Source organism: Vigna unguiculata, chromosome 6 (genome assembly GCF_004118075.2).
Source record: "Vigna unguiculata cultivar IT97K-499-35 chromosome 6, ASM411807v1, whole genome shotgun sequence".
In the NCBI taxonomy this organism is placed as follows: domain Eukaryota; kingdom Viridiplantae; phylum Streptophyta; class Magnoliopsida; order Fabales; family Fabaceae; genus Vigna; species Vigna unguiculata.
In genome coordinates, this window is record NC_040284.1 from 28,796,320 (window position 1) to 28,814,836 (window position 18,517).

The window sequence follows — 18,517 nt, forward strand, 5'->3', positions numbered from 1 at the left end:
AATTCTAAAAATAGTTGTTAAATGTAAAATTAGAAAAATAAAATATGTACATAAGAGAAGTTTTTAAAATAACTGTTGAAGACAAAAAATAATTTTAGGCTAATGGTTAAAAGTAAACTATTTTGTAAAATAATTAATTTTTAAAATAACAATTAAGAGTAAGTTTGGAATAACAAAATATGGATACAAAAGGGTATCTTTTTATATATTGTTATAAATTATTATCTTTTATCACCGTTTTGATCTTGTTTTTACATAAAATAAATATAATAAAGGTAAATTTTAATTCATAAATTTAGATATTATAGTTTTAATTAAATTTTTATTAGAATTGTTGTTGTAAGCATCTAAATTTTGTATATTTCTTAGTTAAATTATTACAATTAATTGACATGACGTCATCATTTAATTTTGTAATATCAAGCATAATATTGCAAACTCTTTTAATAAAAATAATAATTCTGTTTATCAAACCACTTTTTATTTTAATATTTAATTTCGGAAAACAAAATAATATTGTTTTTACGAAGATAATTAAGATTTCAGAAATTTATTTTCATTGTTATGCTTGTATTATTTCACTGACAGTAAAATCAAACAGCAATAACTCAAAAAATAATATAAAGATTTTATATCTCAATAGAATGAAACTTTTTTTATACAAACCCAATTACAAATGTTTATATGACTTTATTTTTTATATAGAGACATACAAGCAATGATAATCCAATGTAACAATCACATTGGACAATTAACCAACTAATTTTTTAATAAATATTTAATTAAAAATATCAAAATTTGTAAAAAGAAAATTAAAACTTAATTATGTAATTTTTTTAATTTCTTGTTAGACAGAAAACCTGTTACTAAATTAAAGATAATAATCCAAAGGAAGCATTTTCAGACCAGAAATCTATTAAAAATCCAGCGAGACTTTCCGTTTTACTGCGGAAAGATATATGAAATATTGCTCATAATTTTTTATTACAATTTTGTGATAATATTAAAGAAATGTTTTTGAAAAAATAACAAAAAATTATTTCATAGTAAAACGATATACATTATAATTTCATATTATGCGTGCCTAACTAAGGAAAAACCATATTTATTCTCATTTCTGCATGTTATTTAAAGATGTCTAACTATCATTTTCAAATATAAATTTGGTATCCAATAAATACATTTTTCTTTCAATTTAGACTAATCTACTAATTATTTTTAAATTAAATAATAATTTTTGTTTTTTTATTCTTTTGGAAAAATTGACTAAATTAATCGAGTGACCCAGTCAACGTTGCTAGGTCAGGATTGCGTGTGCTTTTGACATGTATAAACACTGTTTTTGTATTTTTGCAGTTTCCTCCTCTTAATGAGCCCATTTTTTATGGTGATTTTTCTATGGTAAATGACAACTTTCTGCGTCCCATTTAATTATACTTGTTAAATTTTACACATGCTCTCTTCTAATATCTAAAAGGTGATGACTTTTCCTTCACAATATTCAAAAGGTTAATAACTTGTTATATAATCATGCTTTGTATCATTTTAGACACACATTATATTTGTTTTCAATGATAACTATATTGCAATGCAATATATTTTTAATTATTAATTATTAATACTTATTCTAGATTATTAAGATTTAATTTAAAAATAAAAATTTAGGAAACAACCCTCAACGAAAAAATGACCAAACACGTTGATTGACAAACACAAAATGTTACAATTTATTACTGACATCAAATTTAAACGACTTTATCAAAATTATCCCTAAAAAATAATGAAAACTATTCATACAACTTATTTACTGTTGACTAAAATCGTAATTGCAAAGAATACACAAAATCATTAAACATATTATCAATTAACTCTTATAGTTTAATCATTTAAAATTTGAGTATTAAATATAGAATTGCATTGAAAAATATTGTTTTTGATAATAATCTACTGAATTAGATTGTTATCTGATAAAAGATATATGTGTTGTCGATAATACACAAGTATACAGTGTCATGTTAAATTAAGGGAATATATCTTTTAATGACTACTTCCGTAATTTTAAAATTAAACAATTTTATTGTTTAGAAAATTAAAATACCTATATAGATCTCAAAATGAATTTTAAATCGTGAGTTAATCCGGCTTATTATGGGTTCGAGCCGGGTTGGGTTGAAAAAAGTTTAGTTTTTGTAAATGTAAGTTGAACTCGACCCGGTTCATGAGTTCGAGTCGAGTTGAAGGTAGGTTGACCCACTCAACATACCAACATTTTTTTACAATTTTTTAATAATTATTTATTACCACTAATTATATAGGTTCACAATTTGATATCTTTAAATGTTAAAATGTTGCTCAATAATATTTGAATAGTTTGAATATTTAATTAATTTGATTGTCAAACCTTAATACTTTAATATTTAACTATAATTTTTATACTAAATTACTCAAGCAACTGTCTTATAAACAAATTTTTTAAATTAACATGACAAAAATGTGTAGTTTTTTATTTATATTTTGTTGAATAACATGACAGAAAATGTACAATATTAACCATGTTTTTTTGGACTACATGGACAATTTATTGGAAACAATTCATCATGTATTGATGGTGAACATGATGAAAACATTGAGTTTTGATTTTGCTGTGATTGTCATCTCATGTTGCTTAAAATATTATTTAAATATTTGAATACATAAAAATAAATATATAAATATTTTTTTATGTAAATTGATGAGTCAATCCACCAACCAGTGGTGGGTTGAATCGGATTGTAACTCAACTCTCCATAGAATAAGTCGAATTAGATTAACTTATTTACAACCCAACTCGTGATGCACTAAGCCGAATTGACTCCTTTAAAGTCTCTAAAAATACCTCACGGTTTGAACTTAAAAAACAACTGATACACATGGATGATTATCAGTTTTTTTTTTTTCATATTATGAAAAAAAAGATTTTCCACGTAATCTTTTGAAACTATTCTTACAAAATTATTTATAAATTTTATTAATATTATATATTTTATAGCGTTTAAAAGTAAATAATGACATGTATGTATTTTTCGAGTCATTTTCCTTTGGTTATGATATTTTCCTGAGAAGACATTATTGTAAAGAAGGAGGGTGGACCTGATGAAGCAAGAGTTAGGTTAAGGATAGAATGAATGAAGCAAAGTAAAGGGAAAGAGGAAAACTACAGAAATTCGTGTAAAGAGAAAGGAGCACAAAAGAGTGCGTTCGAATCAATTTCCCGCACAACACGCATTCTTTCGATTCGGAGCTCTGTTTCATCATCATCAACTCACTGTTTCTGATTCTGAATTCAACAACTCCCATGGGTATCTCATGGAGTGGCAGAAGAAGAAACAATTACATTCAAAACCCACCGCCTCCACTCCCACCTCCCCCTTACTATTACCATCCCCAATCCAATCACCCCCCCCTCCGCCGCCACCGCAGGGCTACTTCCTCCCTTCCGCAACCACTTACGCCCCGCACTGCAACAACTATGCCGCTCCTCCTCCGTTGGCTCCACCGTCACAGCCACCACCGCCGCAGACCCATTCCATCTCCTTCTATTACCCCAACCAGGGTGCATATCCCAACTACGCCAATACCGTCCCCAATCACCTTCACTACCAACCTTTCTACCACTCTCAGCCTAGCGCGTGGCCTGGCGCAACTCGCTCCTCTGCCTCCACTCCTCCGCCCTATGTCGATCACCAGGCCGCGAAGAAGATAAGAAATTATGTGAACGTCCACAAAGACACCCTGCGCCTCGAGGTTGACCAGGAAAACCCCGACCATCATCTCATTTCCTTCGTATTCGACGCTGTCTACGATGGCAGGTAAGGCTTTTTACTCTAGTAAGTTTTGCCACGCTATGTTATTTTATGTGGATCATCAATTTATTTAGAATTCATGTATGAATCGAGATTACGCTAAATCCGGGATGACAATACCGTATCTTTATTTATTTTTAAATCTGAAAAAAAGTTGTAAGTAATTATCTTGAAATTATAAAAAAAGGTTGTAAGATTCCTATCATCAGTAGTGGCGCTCTTCCGGTGTTACAGTGCTGGGGTGTGATGACAGAGGAACAGTAGGTTAGTGGAGACTTGGTCTTTCACAGCAAATTGTGGCCAAGCCCAATGATGGCCCATTACATAGTTCTAGTGCCTGCTGTCTCACTATCCATAAGAAACCCCGCGTTGTACCTTTGATTGATTGGGCTCACAAATTGTGGCCAAGTATCCTCTGAAAATTTTGAATCGCATTGGAAGATTTATAGAGAATAATCAATTGGTAGGAAATTTCACTTGCATTATAAATATGTTCATGGGTTAAATTTATGATTTCTTTGACACTTTGTGTAATTATATGAACTGAAGTTTGTAAGATGCGAAAATTTAGAGGTTGAGTGAATACTGCATATTTTATGAAATATTTTAGCTTTTCTAATTCTCTGCTCCTTATTATTGTGATTGGCAGCATTACTGTGTTCTACTTTGCCAAGGAAGAAGAAAAATGTAGGTTTGTTCCATTATTTCCTGATGCATTTCAGCCAGTCAGGATACCCTTTCAGAAAGGAGTTGGCCAGACATTTTCCCAGCCTTCAGGAACAGGAATTGACCTAGGCTTCTTTGAGTTGGATGATCTTTCAAAGCCCTCACCAGGAGAAGATGTCTTTCCTCTAGTAATATGTGCTGAAACAAGTTTGAAAACACCCTCGGAAGATGAAACTCCGGGTGAATCCGTGCTAGATGCATCACCTCACATGCAAATAACTCAAGGTGTCTTAGAGAAAAGTAATGGTGCGGGTCCTTTCCTGATAAAAGTAGTAAAACAGATTTTGTGGATTGATGGTGTTCGATATGAATTGAGAGAATTATATGGAATAGCAAGCTCGTCCGCAGCTGATTTTGAGGACAATGATCCCGGGAAGGAGTGTGTCATATGCCTGACTGAACCAAAGGATACGGCTGTCTTACCTTGTCGACATATGGTAAGATTTCATTTCAAATGTGCCTATATATTTGTTCGTGCGAATAATAGAAGTTATGGTTCAAATGTGCTCATATATGGAGTAGAAGTAATGGTTCAGACAGATACATATCTCTGGATAATAGCATAATTTTTATTTGCATGAGGTCGTATGTGGAAGTTAAGATATCATGGGGATAATAGTAGTTAGTTATGGTCCATTCAGATCATAGCCCTGGAAACATAACTAGTATTTGCATAAGATTGCTTATGGAAAACAGAGCTCGTTGATAGTATTTCTGATAGGAACTAATGGGTGTTCTGTGGTCCTTATATTGTTTTAGTTTTTCTTTTCTTCCTCTCCTTTCTTCCCATCCTTTTGTTTTAAAGGTTGTGATGTCATGTGATTGATCATGCATATAGTTTAAAATCGTAGATCAAAATATCAGCACCATATACTGTGGGTGAAATGACTATACAGTGTTTTATTTTCTTCCTGACTAGTAGCAATAAATGTGCTAATTGTTTGGTAGTAAAACCTTTGCAGGTAGTAGTACATCTTTTTGTGTATTTTCTTATACACTATCACTCAGTTTGGGCTACTTGTACTAGCTGTTTAATCAGCGTAGCATGGTATTATTAGAGTATAGAAACATATTAGAGTATAGAAACATATCGTTACAACTCACTAATTGTGATGAGTGGCAATCAACAGAAGATGAAGCATAACAACAGACTCCCATCATCTTCTACCCTTCCAAAGTAATCACTTCCCTGGTTAAGTTTTAGACCAACCTATTGTCAAACCTTATTGTTAGGACTTTTACAAGGTGAGAATGTCAAGTTCTACCAATTTCATAGATTTTCGTGGTAGTTAGATGAGGGGACCTTTGAAAAAGTTAGGGTGTAAAAATTAGTTTTAGGGTTAAATATGTTTTTGTCCCAAAACTATTATGAAAATTGTATTTCATCCATGTTTCAAAGTTTGTACCAATTTCCTTCTTATAATTTATAAAGGAATGTAAAAGGTCTTAGGCAACAAACCACAGCTAACACATTAGAGTCTCCTTTCCCTCCAACTCTCTCTTCATGGCAACTCTCTTTCTCCTCGCATTCGTGGAGGTCATGCAATCTGACCTTGACTTTGTCATTCGCCTTTCCCGCCATGCATCCCTCTTCCTCATCTTTCACTTCATTTCTTCTTCACGTTGTCCACCCATATGGTTCCAGAAACCCATTTTCCACCCATCATCAAGGGAGCAAAACTCACTCTCTAGATTTTAGGAAAAACTCATAAGGGAAATTGGGAAAGATAGAATCAAATTGCTGCGTTGCAGGGCATGTGAGAGAGGTTGAGGGTGACACTAAGAAAATGATTAACGACAGTAATGAATTTGAAGGAGAGACCTCGCATACCACCACTGTGCACGGCCTGCACTTAGGGCGTACGCCACCTCTACCCTCACCCTTGAACAAAGGACCTGATAACCTCCAATTGAAGTTCAGAGAGAGAGAGAGAGTTGCGATGAGAAGAAAGAGACTCTAATGTCTTTTGCTACTGAGAATTATACATTCCTTCATAAAGTATTTTATAAAGTATATGGATGAAATTGATACATACTATGGATGAAATACAATTTTCATCAATAGTTTGGATTTTACATTCCTTTAAAATGTATAGGAACGAAATTGGTACATACATTTAAACAAGGACTAAATACAATTTTCATCAATAGTTTGGATTTTACATTCCTTTAAAAAGTATAGGAACAAAATTGGTACATCCTTTTAAGCACGGACGAAATACAATTTTCATCGGTAGTAAAAACATATTTAATATATATTTTTAATTTATGCTAGAAGATTTCATTTAAGAATTTTTATCCAAATTTAACTATATAGTCATATTCTTTTTGACTTGTTTGGGCAGCCAAAAATAAGGTTTATTTAACAAGGGGTGCGTCAGCCTTTCTTCATGATCTACGTCAAGATTCCATCAATACCTAGATCCACATTTTATACCCACTCCTACCTGCATCACTTTACAGAATGTATATTTATTGTATTGATTTTTCTGATATTACTTCTGTTCTATTTTTCCAGTGTATGTGCAGTGAGTGTGCAAAAGCTCTGCGAATTCAATCCAATAAATGCCCTATATGCCGTCAGTCTATTGAGGAACTCATTGAGATCAAAGTAACAGTAGCAATCAATGAGATTTTTTATTCTGATGCCAATAAATTCCCTTTAAGAAAATTCACGCCCTTTTTACATGTTTGCAGTCAGGTATTTGTAAATATTACATGTGATGGGAAAAATTAGATATTCAGTGATTGAATGTATGTTTTATCCCGCGTCATCTATATTGTACAGGTGATCATTTTTCCTCAGTTTGTTTTAGTGGTGTTAAAGAGATAATTTGCCTTGTGTTATACTTGAAGAGGGGGTAAATGAAATAACAATGTTTGGTCCATAATGAATTTATGTTTGAAAGTTATAACTTATTTAACTATGTATAGTGGATGGTCCATAATTTAACTTCCAAATCTTGTAATCATAAATTGAATTTTAATATAATTTTACTTTTTACTAACAAAAAGTACATTTTTTTTTGAAAATTATTAAAATAAAATTTATTTTTTTATTAAAAAATAGCAGGAACAATACTTATATTATGCATCTAGCTTATGTATGGGCTTATTGGGACTTACAAAAAAGTAAAACGAAATGGGTAGGTTAAAATATATTTTAAAATTTAAGAAGAATCTTAAAAAATAAAAAGCACTTCTCACACAATTTAGCAATACATCTGTATGAAAATATTTAAGTTAAACCATAATTGAAATATAAAATAAATATTTACTGATAAGCTTATAATAAATAAATTGTATTGTAATACAAGGTTATTTTTATTTCATATATATCATTTTGATATTAAAAGATAAAAGCAATAATAATTTTTTTTAAAATTAAATTAAGTCCAAATTCCAAAAAGTTTAATTGATGAAAATTTCAAAAACCAGATTAATTAAATAATAGTTTTTAAAATTATTCTCATTAATAGTTGGTGAACATGTTTCCCAGGGCTTCTCGGACCATCTCTTTCTTCTTCTTTTTTTTCATAAAATCTGCAATTTATAAACTAATCTTCATTAAAATTATAATAAACAAAAAAAGTAAAAGTGACTTTTGCATCTCTTTGTTTTAATATTTTTCAGATTGAAAAATATCTTGGGAAAATATTTAATTAATTTTTTTTTTACATTTTGAATTCTGTTTTAAAATGTATTTTCGATAAAAAAAAATACTAACTCGAAATGTAAAAAAAATATTCTGGAATACTCTCTTGAGACCCATCTCCACACAATGTCCTCTACCCACGACACTCTCATCCCCATATTCAATTTCTTCCTCCGATCCCCACTTTTATTCAACTTTTTTTTTCTCTTTACCTTCATTCATTACCTCATTGAACACTTCCTCTATTTTCACATTCATGACTGACCAACACCCACAACCACGACTACCATCTTCCTCTACTCCATTCATCCTAACTTTACAACACCTCTGTCTAATTCTTTTGTTAAAAAATAATTTTTCAATTCTTTTTTCCTCCATTCTCACTCTCCAATCCTCTTCGTCTTTTTTCACTACCCACATTATACTCATAGAACTCACAACCCAACACCATTCACAAGCATAGAATCATCTAATAGTTCCAATACCTACAAGTTTCACGTAGACAAAAAAAAAACTATCTCAATAAAATAACCAAATGATTGCAAAATCGAGCATGAAGATCATGAACACACATATAACATTTTTACAATAATTACACAAGACACAGGAAGATTTAGATATTATAATGAAAAAAGTTGTAAAAGAAGTTACCAAGGAGTGGCAAAAAATTGTGCTAATGATCAATATTCAGTTAATGAATGACATAAAATTTAGTCTTTATAAAGGAGTGTCATGTTACTCGACATCCTGTATGATAGATTTCACATGTGAATTTTTCTAAAAATAATCACACTTATTACACATTTTACACATTAGGAAAATAATAACCAGATAATCATGTTTAAATCCAGTCATAATGATTAACCCTATTCTACTCCACCATTAACAAAAGAATAACAATATATAACAAAGATGACAATAACTTCAATCAAAATAAAATAATATAATTAACATCTTAACGAATTGAAATTCAAAACTAACATATATGTTCATTACTGTGCTCGGATACCTTTCTCTCTTATGAACACCAGTACAACAAAGTAAGAAATTCTCCCAAATCAATTTCACATTCTAACTTTTACTTCTTATGAATAATCCATTTCCATAAGCATTAGTTAGGATTGCATTAATTATCTTTTAACGTCAACTATACTCGTAAATCAACAATTTATTGGTGTTAATTACGACCACATCAATAAGGTTACACAGAAATATATTTACTATTTACCTTTTATAAAGACCCTAGTATAAACTAATTTGATAAGGATCTGTTTTTTAATTTTCCTATTTTTCACTAATCTAAAATATAATTTAGCTCAATAATATACTTTTCAACACACTGATCATATATTAAAATACTAGTTGTTATTAATTTTATTTTTGGGTAAAAATTAATAAATTGCTTACATATTTGATTGCTATAACTAATATAAATATTAAGTAAAAAAATTATTATAATTTTTTATTAATAAAAAATTATTTTCTTCTTTTGTTTATTCTTTTATTATTACATTTTATTTTTATCCTTACTTCTTTAGTTCTGCTGTCTGCGCGAAACACAGCTTTGCGAACCTCATCGATCACTCTTGATCCAATCCCACCGTCATCGGAAATTTCTTCTGCCACCGTCTATCGCAGCTCTTCGCCGTCGCCGGTAAATCTTTTCAACCATACAACCTCTTTTCTTTTTCTTTCTTCCTCAATTTTCGGATCTGTTTAAACTGAATCCATTCTAACGAATCACGTCCATGGGATGGTTCCGATGAAGTGTGATTTTCACAGTTTTGTACCTATCTGAGCTTTCTGGAAATTTGAGTATCATATAAATAAATAACTTAATCATGCATGTATGTGTAGGTAGGTTATGAATGAATTGATGGTAAGAGCCTAAGATCTAGTGAAGCTTAGTTCCTAAGCGTCTAATTGCAAGAGACAATGGACTTGCAATAGAGAAATTACTTAATTGAAAACAAAAAAACACATGTTTTTTTTGGCTTTGATGTTGTTAAAACAGGTTTGTGCACTGCATATTGGAATTTTCTGAGGAGTAAATAAAATTATCCCATCAATCAATCAGAAATAACTGTTTCCTTGACCCTAAAATTCAATAATTACACTCTATTTCTTTATGTAACTCTTGAAATGGAAATGTGTAATATCTGATCACAGTCGTGGTTGTTCAAGGCATCTTATTTCCTTTGCTTGCACAGGAATCCTGAATGTTGATGACATTGTGAAGTGATGATGAATAGAAGAGCTATCCAGTAACATGGCATGAACTGTATATTCTTCTACACTCGAAGGTTAATCTAGCTTAATCGTTGCAAGGATGTTTTCTTTGTTTTATGGACTATGGAAGTACCTGTTCAGCAAGATGGAGCTTCATGTACTCATTTTGGGCATTGACAAGTCTGGGAAAACGGTAAATCATCTTTCAAGTGCCATATTTTTAGTATATTTTTTAATTTTGTTATGCTGTTCTGACTTGCTGTATAAGACATAAATTTAGACTTTGCTGGAGAAGATGAAGTCAGTCTACTCAAATATCGAAGGCATTCCTCCTGATCGAATTATTCCAACTGTTGGATTGAATATTGGTCGCATGGAAGTGGCAAATAGTAAACTTGTATTTTGGGACCTGGGAGGTCAGGTATGGAAATAAATAGGCAAATTTTCTATTTAAATCCTATAAATGTGTTCTTCATATGACATGTTGGTGCTGCCAAAAAACTGATTGTTTATTATGAAATGTTGGTGCTACCGAAAAGCTGATTGTTTAAAACTCTTCCCTTCCTAAAAGTTCAATACCTAAAATTTTAACCATGTACATAGTTCCTGAAGTGTAATTTTCTTTTGCTTCTTGTTCCTGAAAAAGCTAGTTGAGCTTGATGCCAGAAACACTGGAAGATCTCTGTGTTCTCTTATATTCTCTCTACCCTTTGGAGGCTCTTCCTCTATTTATAGGGGAAACCTCTCCACCTTTGTAGGGCAGTGTTGTTTCACTCGCAAGGTTGTAATGCATTATTATCTTGAAGTTGTGTGTCACATGGAGATAGTTTTGTGATAAGCAGAACTGTTCTGGGAGTTGTCTTTGGCAGACAATTAATCGTTCGTATCCAGGTTTAGGATCTTGGTTTAGGTGTTTTCATTCAAGTACAGACATATGATGAAAACTGAGTCGCCTACCCTAGCATTGGTCATGGGTCATGTCAAATTGTTGAAAGATACCTCGGCTTCTAGCTGATGTTCTCGTACTGGACTTGCCACTTTATATTTTTTAACATGTAATTAATGAAGGAACAAGATACCATTTTTCTTTTCGAATTTCTCTTGGGGAAGGCTGTTCATTATTTTCATTGTTAGCAACTACTACTTCATTAAAGGCTATATGTTAGAACCATGACTTGAAACCATGCAATTTGTCTAAAGCTTGAGTACATTTTGTTGAATTTGGTAATGCTGAAGAATATTTTGTAATGTAAAAATTGATTTTATATGCATGGACAACTGGTTCAGCTCTTCATCTTTATTTGTAAGGGTGGGCAACAAATACCTAAACTGAGCTGAGCTATTGTAAAAGTAAACTAAACTTTGAAAATGGTTCGAAAAAATTGTTCTAAAGAGTAAACTTGTTTAGATGAATTGAGCTAACTGCATTACAGTTTGAGTAAGCTGAACCAAATTGAACTATTTTGATTTGGTTGAACTCTTATTAATGAACAACTTATCTTAAAACACATGTTCCTATTTCATAAATTAAAATTAAATTTAGTATTGAGCAAATCAAGTTTTAAAAATTAAACTAAAATGTCAATTCAAGTCAGTTTTCTTTCAAAACAATTCAGTTTCTTTAATTCATTTCAGTTTACTATCAATTTAGATCAGTTGAATGGTTTTAACAATTCTTCATAGGCTAGCAGGAATTGAATTTATCATTTCATGCAAAGCGCATACTTGACCCTTTTATACTGTTTTTTTCCTGCTAGTTTTATTCCCTTTTATATCATTGTTTGTGTGTGATGGGGAGGGTGAGTGTTACATATGTAATAAGATGAGTCCCCTCTTGTCAGCCTGGTCTTCGCTCAATCTGGGAGAAATATTATGAAGAGGCACATGCTGTAATATTTGTTATTGATGCTGGTTCTCCCTCACGCTTTGAAGATGCGAAATCAGCTCTTGGTTAGTGATATTTGATTTTAGTGTTAGTTGATAACTACATAAAAACTTCTTTAAGGTTCTGGCCTGAAGTTGTGATGATACTAGATATGATGAAAACATGTGGTACACTGATGATTTAATAACTGGTTTTCCAGAAAAGGTTCTTCGGCATGAGGATCTTCAAGGAGCCCCTCTTTTGATATTAGCGAACAAGCAGGTGAGAGTGGCTATTCTGTCATCTTATATTTATATAGCATTTTGAAGCTCCCCGGTCACCTTTTTTCTGATATGCAAGTGGAAATAAAACAAATGAAAAAAAAAACTTATCCTCTTAGGCTCTGGGTGGAAATTCAGTGAGTAATATAGCTCTATTTTATTCTATCTCATCCATCATTTGAGTTTCACGATATTGTTTCCTCATTCATGTTATCCCCCTCTCTGTCCTTTGACATGTGTATCAATTATGGCTGCTGGCTTGACATTCTTGTGACTGCAGGATCTTCCTGAAGCAGTATCAGCTGAAGAGCTTGCTCGATATCTGGATTTGAAGAAGTTGGATGAAAGAGTTTACATGTTTGAAGCTGTGTCAGCATATGATGGGCAAGTAGTTGCATCAATTTTCTAATGCATAATCTAAGACTATACATTATCATTTCAATAAAGATGGAGTTATTTGAAGTATATGTTCTTGGGCGTTGTCTTCAAAGTGAAAATAACTATTAGGCATATACTGAAACACATAGACTTGTGTTTGGATCCTCGTCCATATTGTTTAGATGTTTGTCATATAAGCAATTAGTACTTGCTTCTGTGTTCATTTTAACTGAAGAGGTTTTCTTTTAAAATTTGCAGGATGGGGATTAGGGAAAGTGCAGAATGGTTGGTGGAAGTGATGGAGAGAAGCAAGAGGACTGAAATGTTAAGAGCAAGGGCAGGTGCAATGGGTCCAGGTTCCTAGAAAGGTCTTCCACAATAAACTGAAGTGATCTCTCTATTCCTTTATATAGTTTTTGTTGATCCAAATTGGATTATACATGATTAAAAGTCACTGAGCTGAAAATGTAAAAGAATAATTCGATGTTATACTAATCCAAGCCTTGAAATTTGATGTTTAATTTGTAATACAGCTGTTTCATGCTAGGCTCAGTCTCCGGTATCTCTTACAGAAATTTTTTCTACTGACATGCCTTGTATAAGCAATCTATCAAGTATTTGGCTGCGCTGGAGGATTTTCTGCTTCTGCCTCCGTGCACACTTTTGTCAACTCTATATTGTAATTTGTACGGTTCTTATTTGAATGAATTTAATTTACTTTTCTATCAGGAGCATTGTATAAACACTATTCTGCCATATAGATCCAGGTAATTTGGTGTTCTAAAGATATGCGGTTACTTAGGGTGTTGTTGTACTTCTATGGGAGGAATATGATTGGGGTGAATCAAGTATTAATTTCCATGTGATCCGAGCTATAGGAAATTATGTTAATTTTGTAGTAACTCTGGAAAAAGGTAGGACTATATAGAAACAAAGAAAAATGCAGGAAACAAAATTCTTAATAATTGAATCCTCGTTGCATCAGCTAATAACAGAGCCGCGTCTAGAGGAGTTGGAAAGATCATCACGAGTGGTCCTAAATTGGCCCGTTGGCTGTGTAGTATTTTTGTCAATTCTTATGGACACTTTTTTTTTTTAAATTTTGAACCAAATTAAACAAAAAAGAAATTGTTAGTTTGGAAGTAAAAATTGTTGAGTTATTCTATCTGAAATTTAACATGGACTAAATGACCCTGGAGTCTGCATGTAATAATTGGAGAAACAAAGTTATCTGGCAGAACCAGTAACTCAACTCCCATCTTGCTTGCTATTAACATCACCAAAATATCAGTTTGTTTGGTTGTATACTCAAAAATATTGTCCAGAGGACACAAGTACCTTCTCTGCATGTGTAGCTGCTTGTATACTCAAAAATAAAAAATAAAATGTCAAAGCTAATTTCAAAAAATCTAAGGAGCAATAATTCTAGGTGCTATACTGATACATTAACACAGCAATATGATTCAATATTATCCACTCTCAATTAATCATGTGTTATAAGTTATAACTTACAACAAATACAACACAAAGTGTAAAAGAACAACGCATTCAAAACCCTAAGCTACTGAAGACTCATGAGTGACTTCTAATATATCTTCACGAAGGTGCATACAGAAAATCTAACACGTTTTCAAATACTTAAACATGATCATGGACTACTTCATTCTGCCATTGATAACACTCAGCAAAGAATGCAAACATGAAATTTTATTTCCTACCCATGACAAATTAAAGTAGTGATTAATGAAGCAAGAAATGACATTGAAATTCAGCAGAAATCTGGCCTAGTTGTCTTGAGAACTGAAATGCAACCTCTCTGATGATCCCTTAAGATCTTGATCTCAGAAGAATCTCTCAAATCCTCAAGGCTAATATACTGTTGTTTGACCATCCTCAAGGAATCACCCCCTTTGTCATGAATCCAAACATAAGGGTGACTGGTTTCATCATAGTAATAAAGCAAGCTCTTCAAATCATTGCCATTCTTACCAGGCATATATGCCTTGTAAATGCGTTTACTTTTCAGTCTCTTACAACACCCTGGCTTCAAAGTATGAACCTTCTTAAGTATTGATCCCACTCTTATCTGCAACTCCACTGGTCCATCACTCAAGTTCCAAATCCTTGTCCCTAACCCATAGGTTTGAGTGTGATCGTAGCAGCTGTCAAAGCATCCTCCAAGACAAAGAAGGCTTAAGCCTCTCATTTTCACCATGAGAGTTTCCAACTTCTTCTTAGTCATCTTAAGTTTCCAACCAAGAAACAACACACGGTTTTGTGCTATAGGAGCTTCATTTATATGTATACAACACATCAAAAATTAGTTCATTTCTTAACTTTTTGCTGATAAGAAGTGAACTTTAAATTTAACAATTTTGTTATAATAAATTTAATCATAGAGTTATAATATCATAATAAGACTGTAAATCTAACTTAACCTTATAAATTGATCTTGTAAGGTTGAGTTAGGTTTAAAGATAATTTATTACTGTTAAGTTTGAGTTTATTTGCAACATTTTAATAAAAAATAAAGAAAAATTACATTATCATTTAATCATAAATATATAGACATGTATTTGATAAGCGTTTTCTGCGGCTGTGATCATAGAAGAACAGGTGATTTGATTATGTTGAGACGTACACTTTAGAACCCTGAAGATGATAGAATATTGGATATCCCCTCCATGAAGAAAATGGTAGGGTCCAACAAACACCCAAATTCAACACAAGAAGACAGTGGAAAAGTTTACTTGCACTGACATAAATTTTAAAAATTTCTAGAAGATGGATTTTCCTTTGATATTCTTGGGGTAGGAAAAAGAGGGTATTTCCACCCATACAAGGCATTCATTCACAGATTCATAATGACACAGCATATGGTGCTTCATAACCTTTATCATAAGGGGTGTCCTTTATTTTAGTTGAGCTTCTAGACAAATAACCTACCCTTCTAAAGTGTTGGGACTACATGTTTTACGAAAAATTTACTTTCACTTTTTCACTTTCATTTTTTATTATTTTATGTGACTTAATATGGATCATTAAATTTTTTTTTAAAAAAATAATAATAAATTAATCAATTATACACATAAAATCAAAATCAAAGAGTAAAAGATAGAAATACAAAAATAAGAATCATAGTATTATTGTTCCTATGGGAATGACCAATTATAGATGGTGGTTTTTTCTGAAAATATATATTTGATTAAAATTGCAATGTGCATAATAATTTCTTATTTAGTGTGGAAAAAAAAACTCAAATCTTACAAGAGATAGAAACTAAAACAAGGTATTAGATTTGAGTTTTACTTAATTTTATAAATCTGATCTATAAGGTATTATTTTGAAACAATATAAATATCACTTGTACGACAATTCTTACTGTCATCTAGCACAAACATGATATTTTTTACTTTTATTGCTTAATTAGTCATTCAACTAAAATTGTGATTTTCTTCATAGCTAATATATAAAATCGATTTAATTAACATCAAAGAGAATAGATTTAAATTGTTTTTAAAGTACAATATGGTGATAAAAGTATATCTCAAGGTCACTCAAGGATCTTTATAAGCAGTAACATCATTCAGACAATAATTTTGTATAGTTGCTTGTTTTTTATTCAGTGTACAGTTGATTGTTTTCAATATAATTTTAAAATGTTTTGTTTTTTATTCAGTGTACAGACAATAATCTCAAACAGACATTATCATATTAAAATATAGAATAAATAAGAAAAGTTTAACCAACAGACTAATCTGAAATTAATATTTTCTTTATCAAATGTGTTCACCGAGTATAATTGTTCTAGAATAAATTTTATTATACATGGAGATCTGTTTGGATTTGAATTTAACATAAACTTATTATAAGAAAACTCATTGTACAATTTTGTCATATGAATACATTTTACTTAATATTACCCAGTGATTCAATTGCAGAATTTATACCATAAGACAAAGGCTACGACAAAGGGTTTGTTTGTCTTACTCACCTTGTTTTTCCCTTTGTAACAGTTTTGTTTTTATTAGTGTTAGCATTCATCATTTGGATTTTTCTGAATCATATATTCGACTGGGCTCGTGATTTCTTTTTCTTTTTCTTTTAACTAATTTTAATAAAAAAATAAAGTATCTTAGTGATGTTTACATCAGTTAGAAAAACCTGATATATCATATGATTATTAATATCGTAAAACACTATTATATAATACAAAAGATAGTAACAATAAGTTTTTTTTTTATACCTGATATCAGAAACTATTTTAACATATTTATACACTTTCTTGTATACACTTTCTTGTGATAATTTATACCTTAAACGCGTTTATCTTGATAGTATGGATTATCCTACTCTAAAACCTTTATAATAACTTGGAACGCATATAACTTGCTATTTTTCATTCAATTTTATTTGTTTTATATTTTTATTTATTAAAATTAGAATTATGTCATTTAATTGAATTAGTTTCTCTCTTTCAATTTTTACATCTTTTTACTTCAATATACACAATTCTATATTTTAAAAGTTTTTGTTTCTATTTTATTATCTATAATATCTCCCCATTAAATAAGTGAGAAATTAGTTTGGAAATTCAATAAATACAATCAAAATCGCAAAGGGATTTGATTCCCTTCCACTTGTAACATGAATTATATATATTTCTCTTTGAATTTTAAACATTTGTTCTTCTTACTTAAATAAATTTGAAAACAAGTATATATAATTAGAATTATTATTATTTTTCTCTGTAGGTGTTGTCAACTAATGTTTCAAAATTTCATTTGACACTAATCTACTTTGTTTTAAAAATAAGTGTCAAATATTGTTTCCACCAAGAATTAAATTTAAATAGTGTTAATGAAGCAAAAATTGAAAGCAGGTTAGGAAAAGACACACCTATAGAAGCCAAACTGCAATTAAGGACAGCATGTGAGTGAATAGCAGCAGCACTATATATAACTCTCACGTGTCAATTTCCCACACTACATTATACTGTTTAGATTATACCTCAAGTTTAGTTATAAAATGATAAAAAAAATGAAAAAGAAACGAAGCTGAGATACTAAATCAACTTTGCTTCACGGATTTTCCTACTTAATACTAACAAAACTTTGCTTCACAAACTCTCAAATCACTTAGGAACTGTTATACTGAAAACAACTTTTCTTTTTATCTTAGGCTTTAAAAAACAAATAAATGCACTATTTAAAGAAGTAAAACTTCATAAGATTGCATTTGCTTTGAGAATAAATAAAAAAATACAATTTGAATGGTATTTTAAAATTATATTTGGAGCCCGTGTATCTGAAATTTTTTAATTTATAATCATTTTAATGATTTTTTTTTATTTAAAAAAATGATTACATCTGAACAAAATTATCTTAAAAATGTTTTTCAACAGCATCAACTATTTCGATAATTTAATTTTCACAACTATCTCAGACCCATTCTACGATGACCTTTCAAAAAAATCAACAAAGAATAACTCCTAAAATAAAATGTTTTCTTATTCTAAAACTAATAGTAACAGTTTCTTAAA

General features: G+C 30.9%; 2 protein-coding genes and 1 pseudogene across 3 annotated transcripts; 2 read left to right on the top strand and 1 right to left on the bottom strand.

The window, feature by feature from the left end:
* Nucleotides 1–3,089: 3,089 nt before the first annotated feature.
* Nucleotides 3,090–7,463, top strand: LOC114187905 (annotated as a pseudogene).
* A 2,284-nt stretch (nucleotides 7,464–9,747) lies between these two features.
* LOC114187907 (ADP-ribosylation factor-related protein 1) lies at nucleotides 9,748–13,836 on the top strand. 2 transcript variants are annotated; one of them, XM_028076313.1, is made up of 8 exons: nucleotides 9,748–9,877; nucleotides 10,434–10,645; nucleotides 10,733–10,873; nucleotides 12,294–12,402; nucleotides 12,537–12,598; nucleotides 12,878–12,981; nucleotides 13,234–13,343; nucleotides 13,509–13,836. In XM_028076313.1, the coding sequence occupies exons 2-7, from the start codon at nucleotides 10,553–10,555 to the stop codon at nucleotides 13,337–13,339; spliced, it is 615 nt and encodes a 204-aa protein (XP_027932114.1). In that variant the 5' UTR covers nucleotides 9,748–9,877; nucleotides 10,434–10,552; the 3' UTR covers nucleotides 13,340–13,343; nucleotides 13,509–13,836. The 2 variants fall into 2 exon arrangements, with proteins under 2 accessions (XP_027932114.1, XP_027932112.1); XM_028076311.1 differs by having other exon boundaries at nucleotides 13,234–13,703.
* A 598-nt stretch (nucleotides 13,837–14,434) lies between these two features.
* Nucleotides 14,435–15,263, bottom strand: LOC114187908. Its single transcript, XM_028076314.1, has one exon. It carries the CDS (start codon nucleotides 15,215–15,217, stop codon nucleotides 14,744–14,746), a length of 474 nt encoding a protein of 157 aa, XP_027932115.1. The 5' UTR covers nucleotides 15,218–15,263; the 3' UTR covers nucleotides 14,435–14,743.
* Between the last annotated feature and the right edge of the window lie 3,254 nt (nucleotides 15,264–18,517).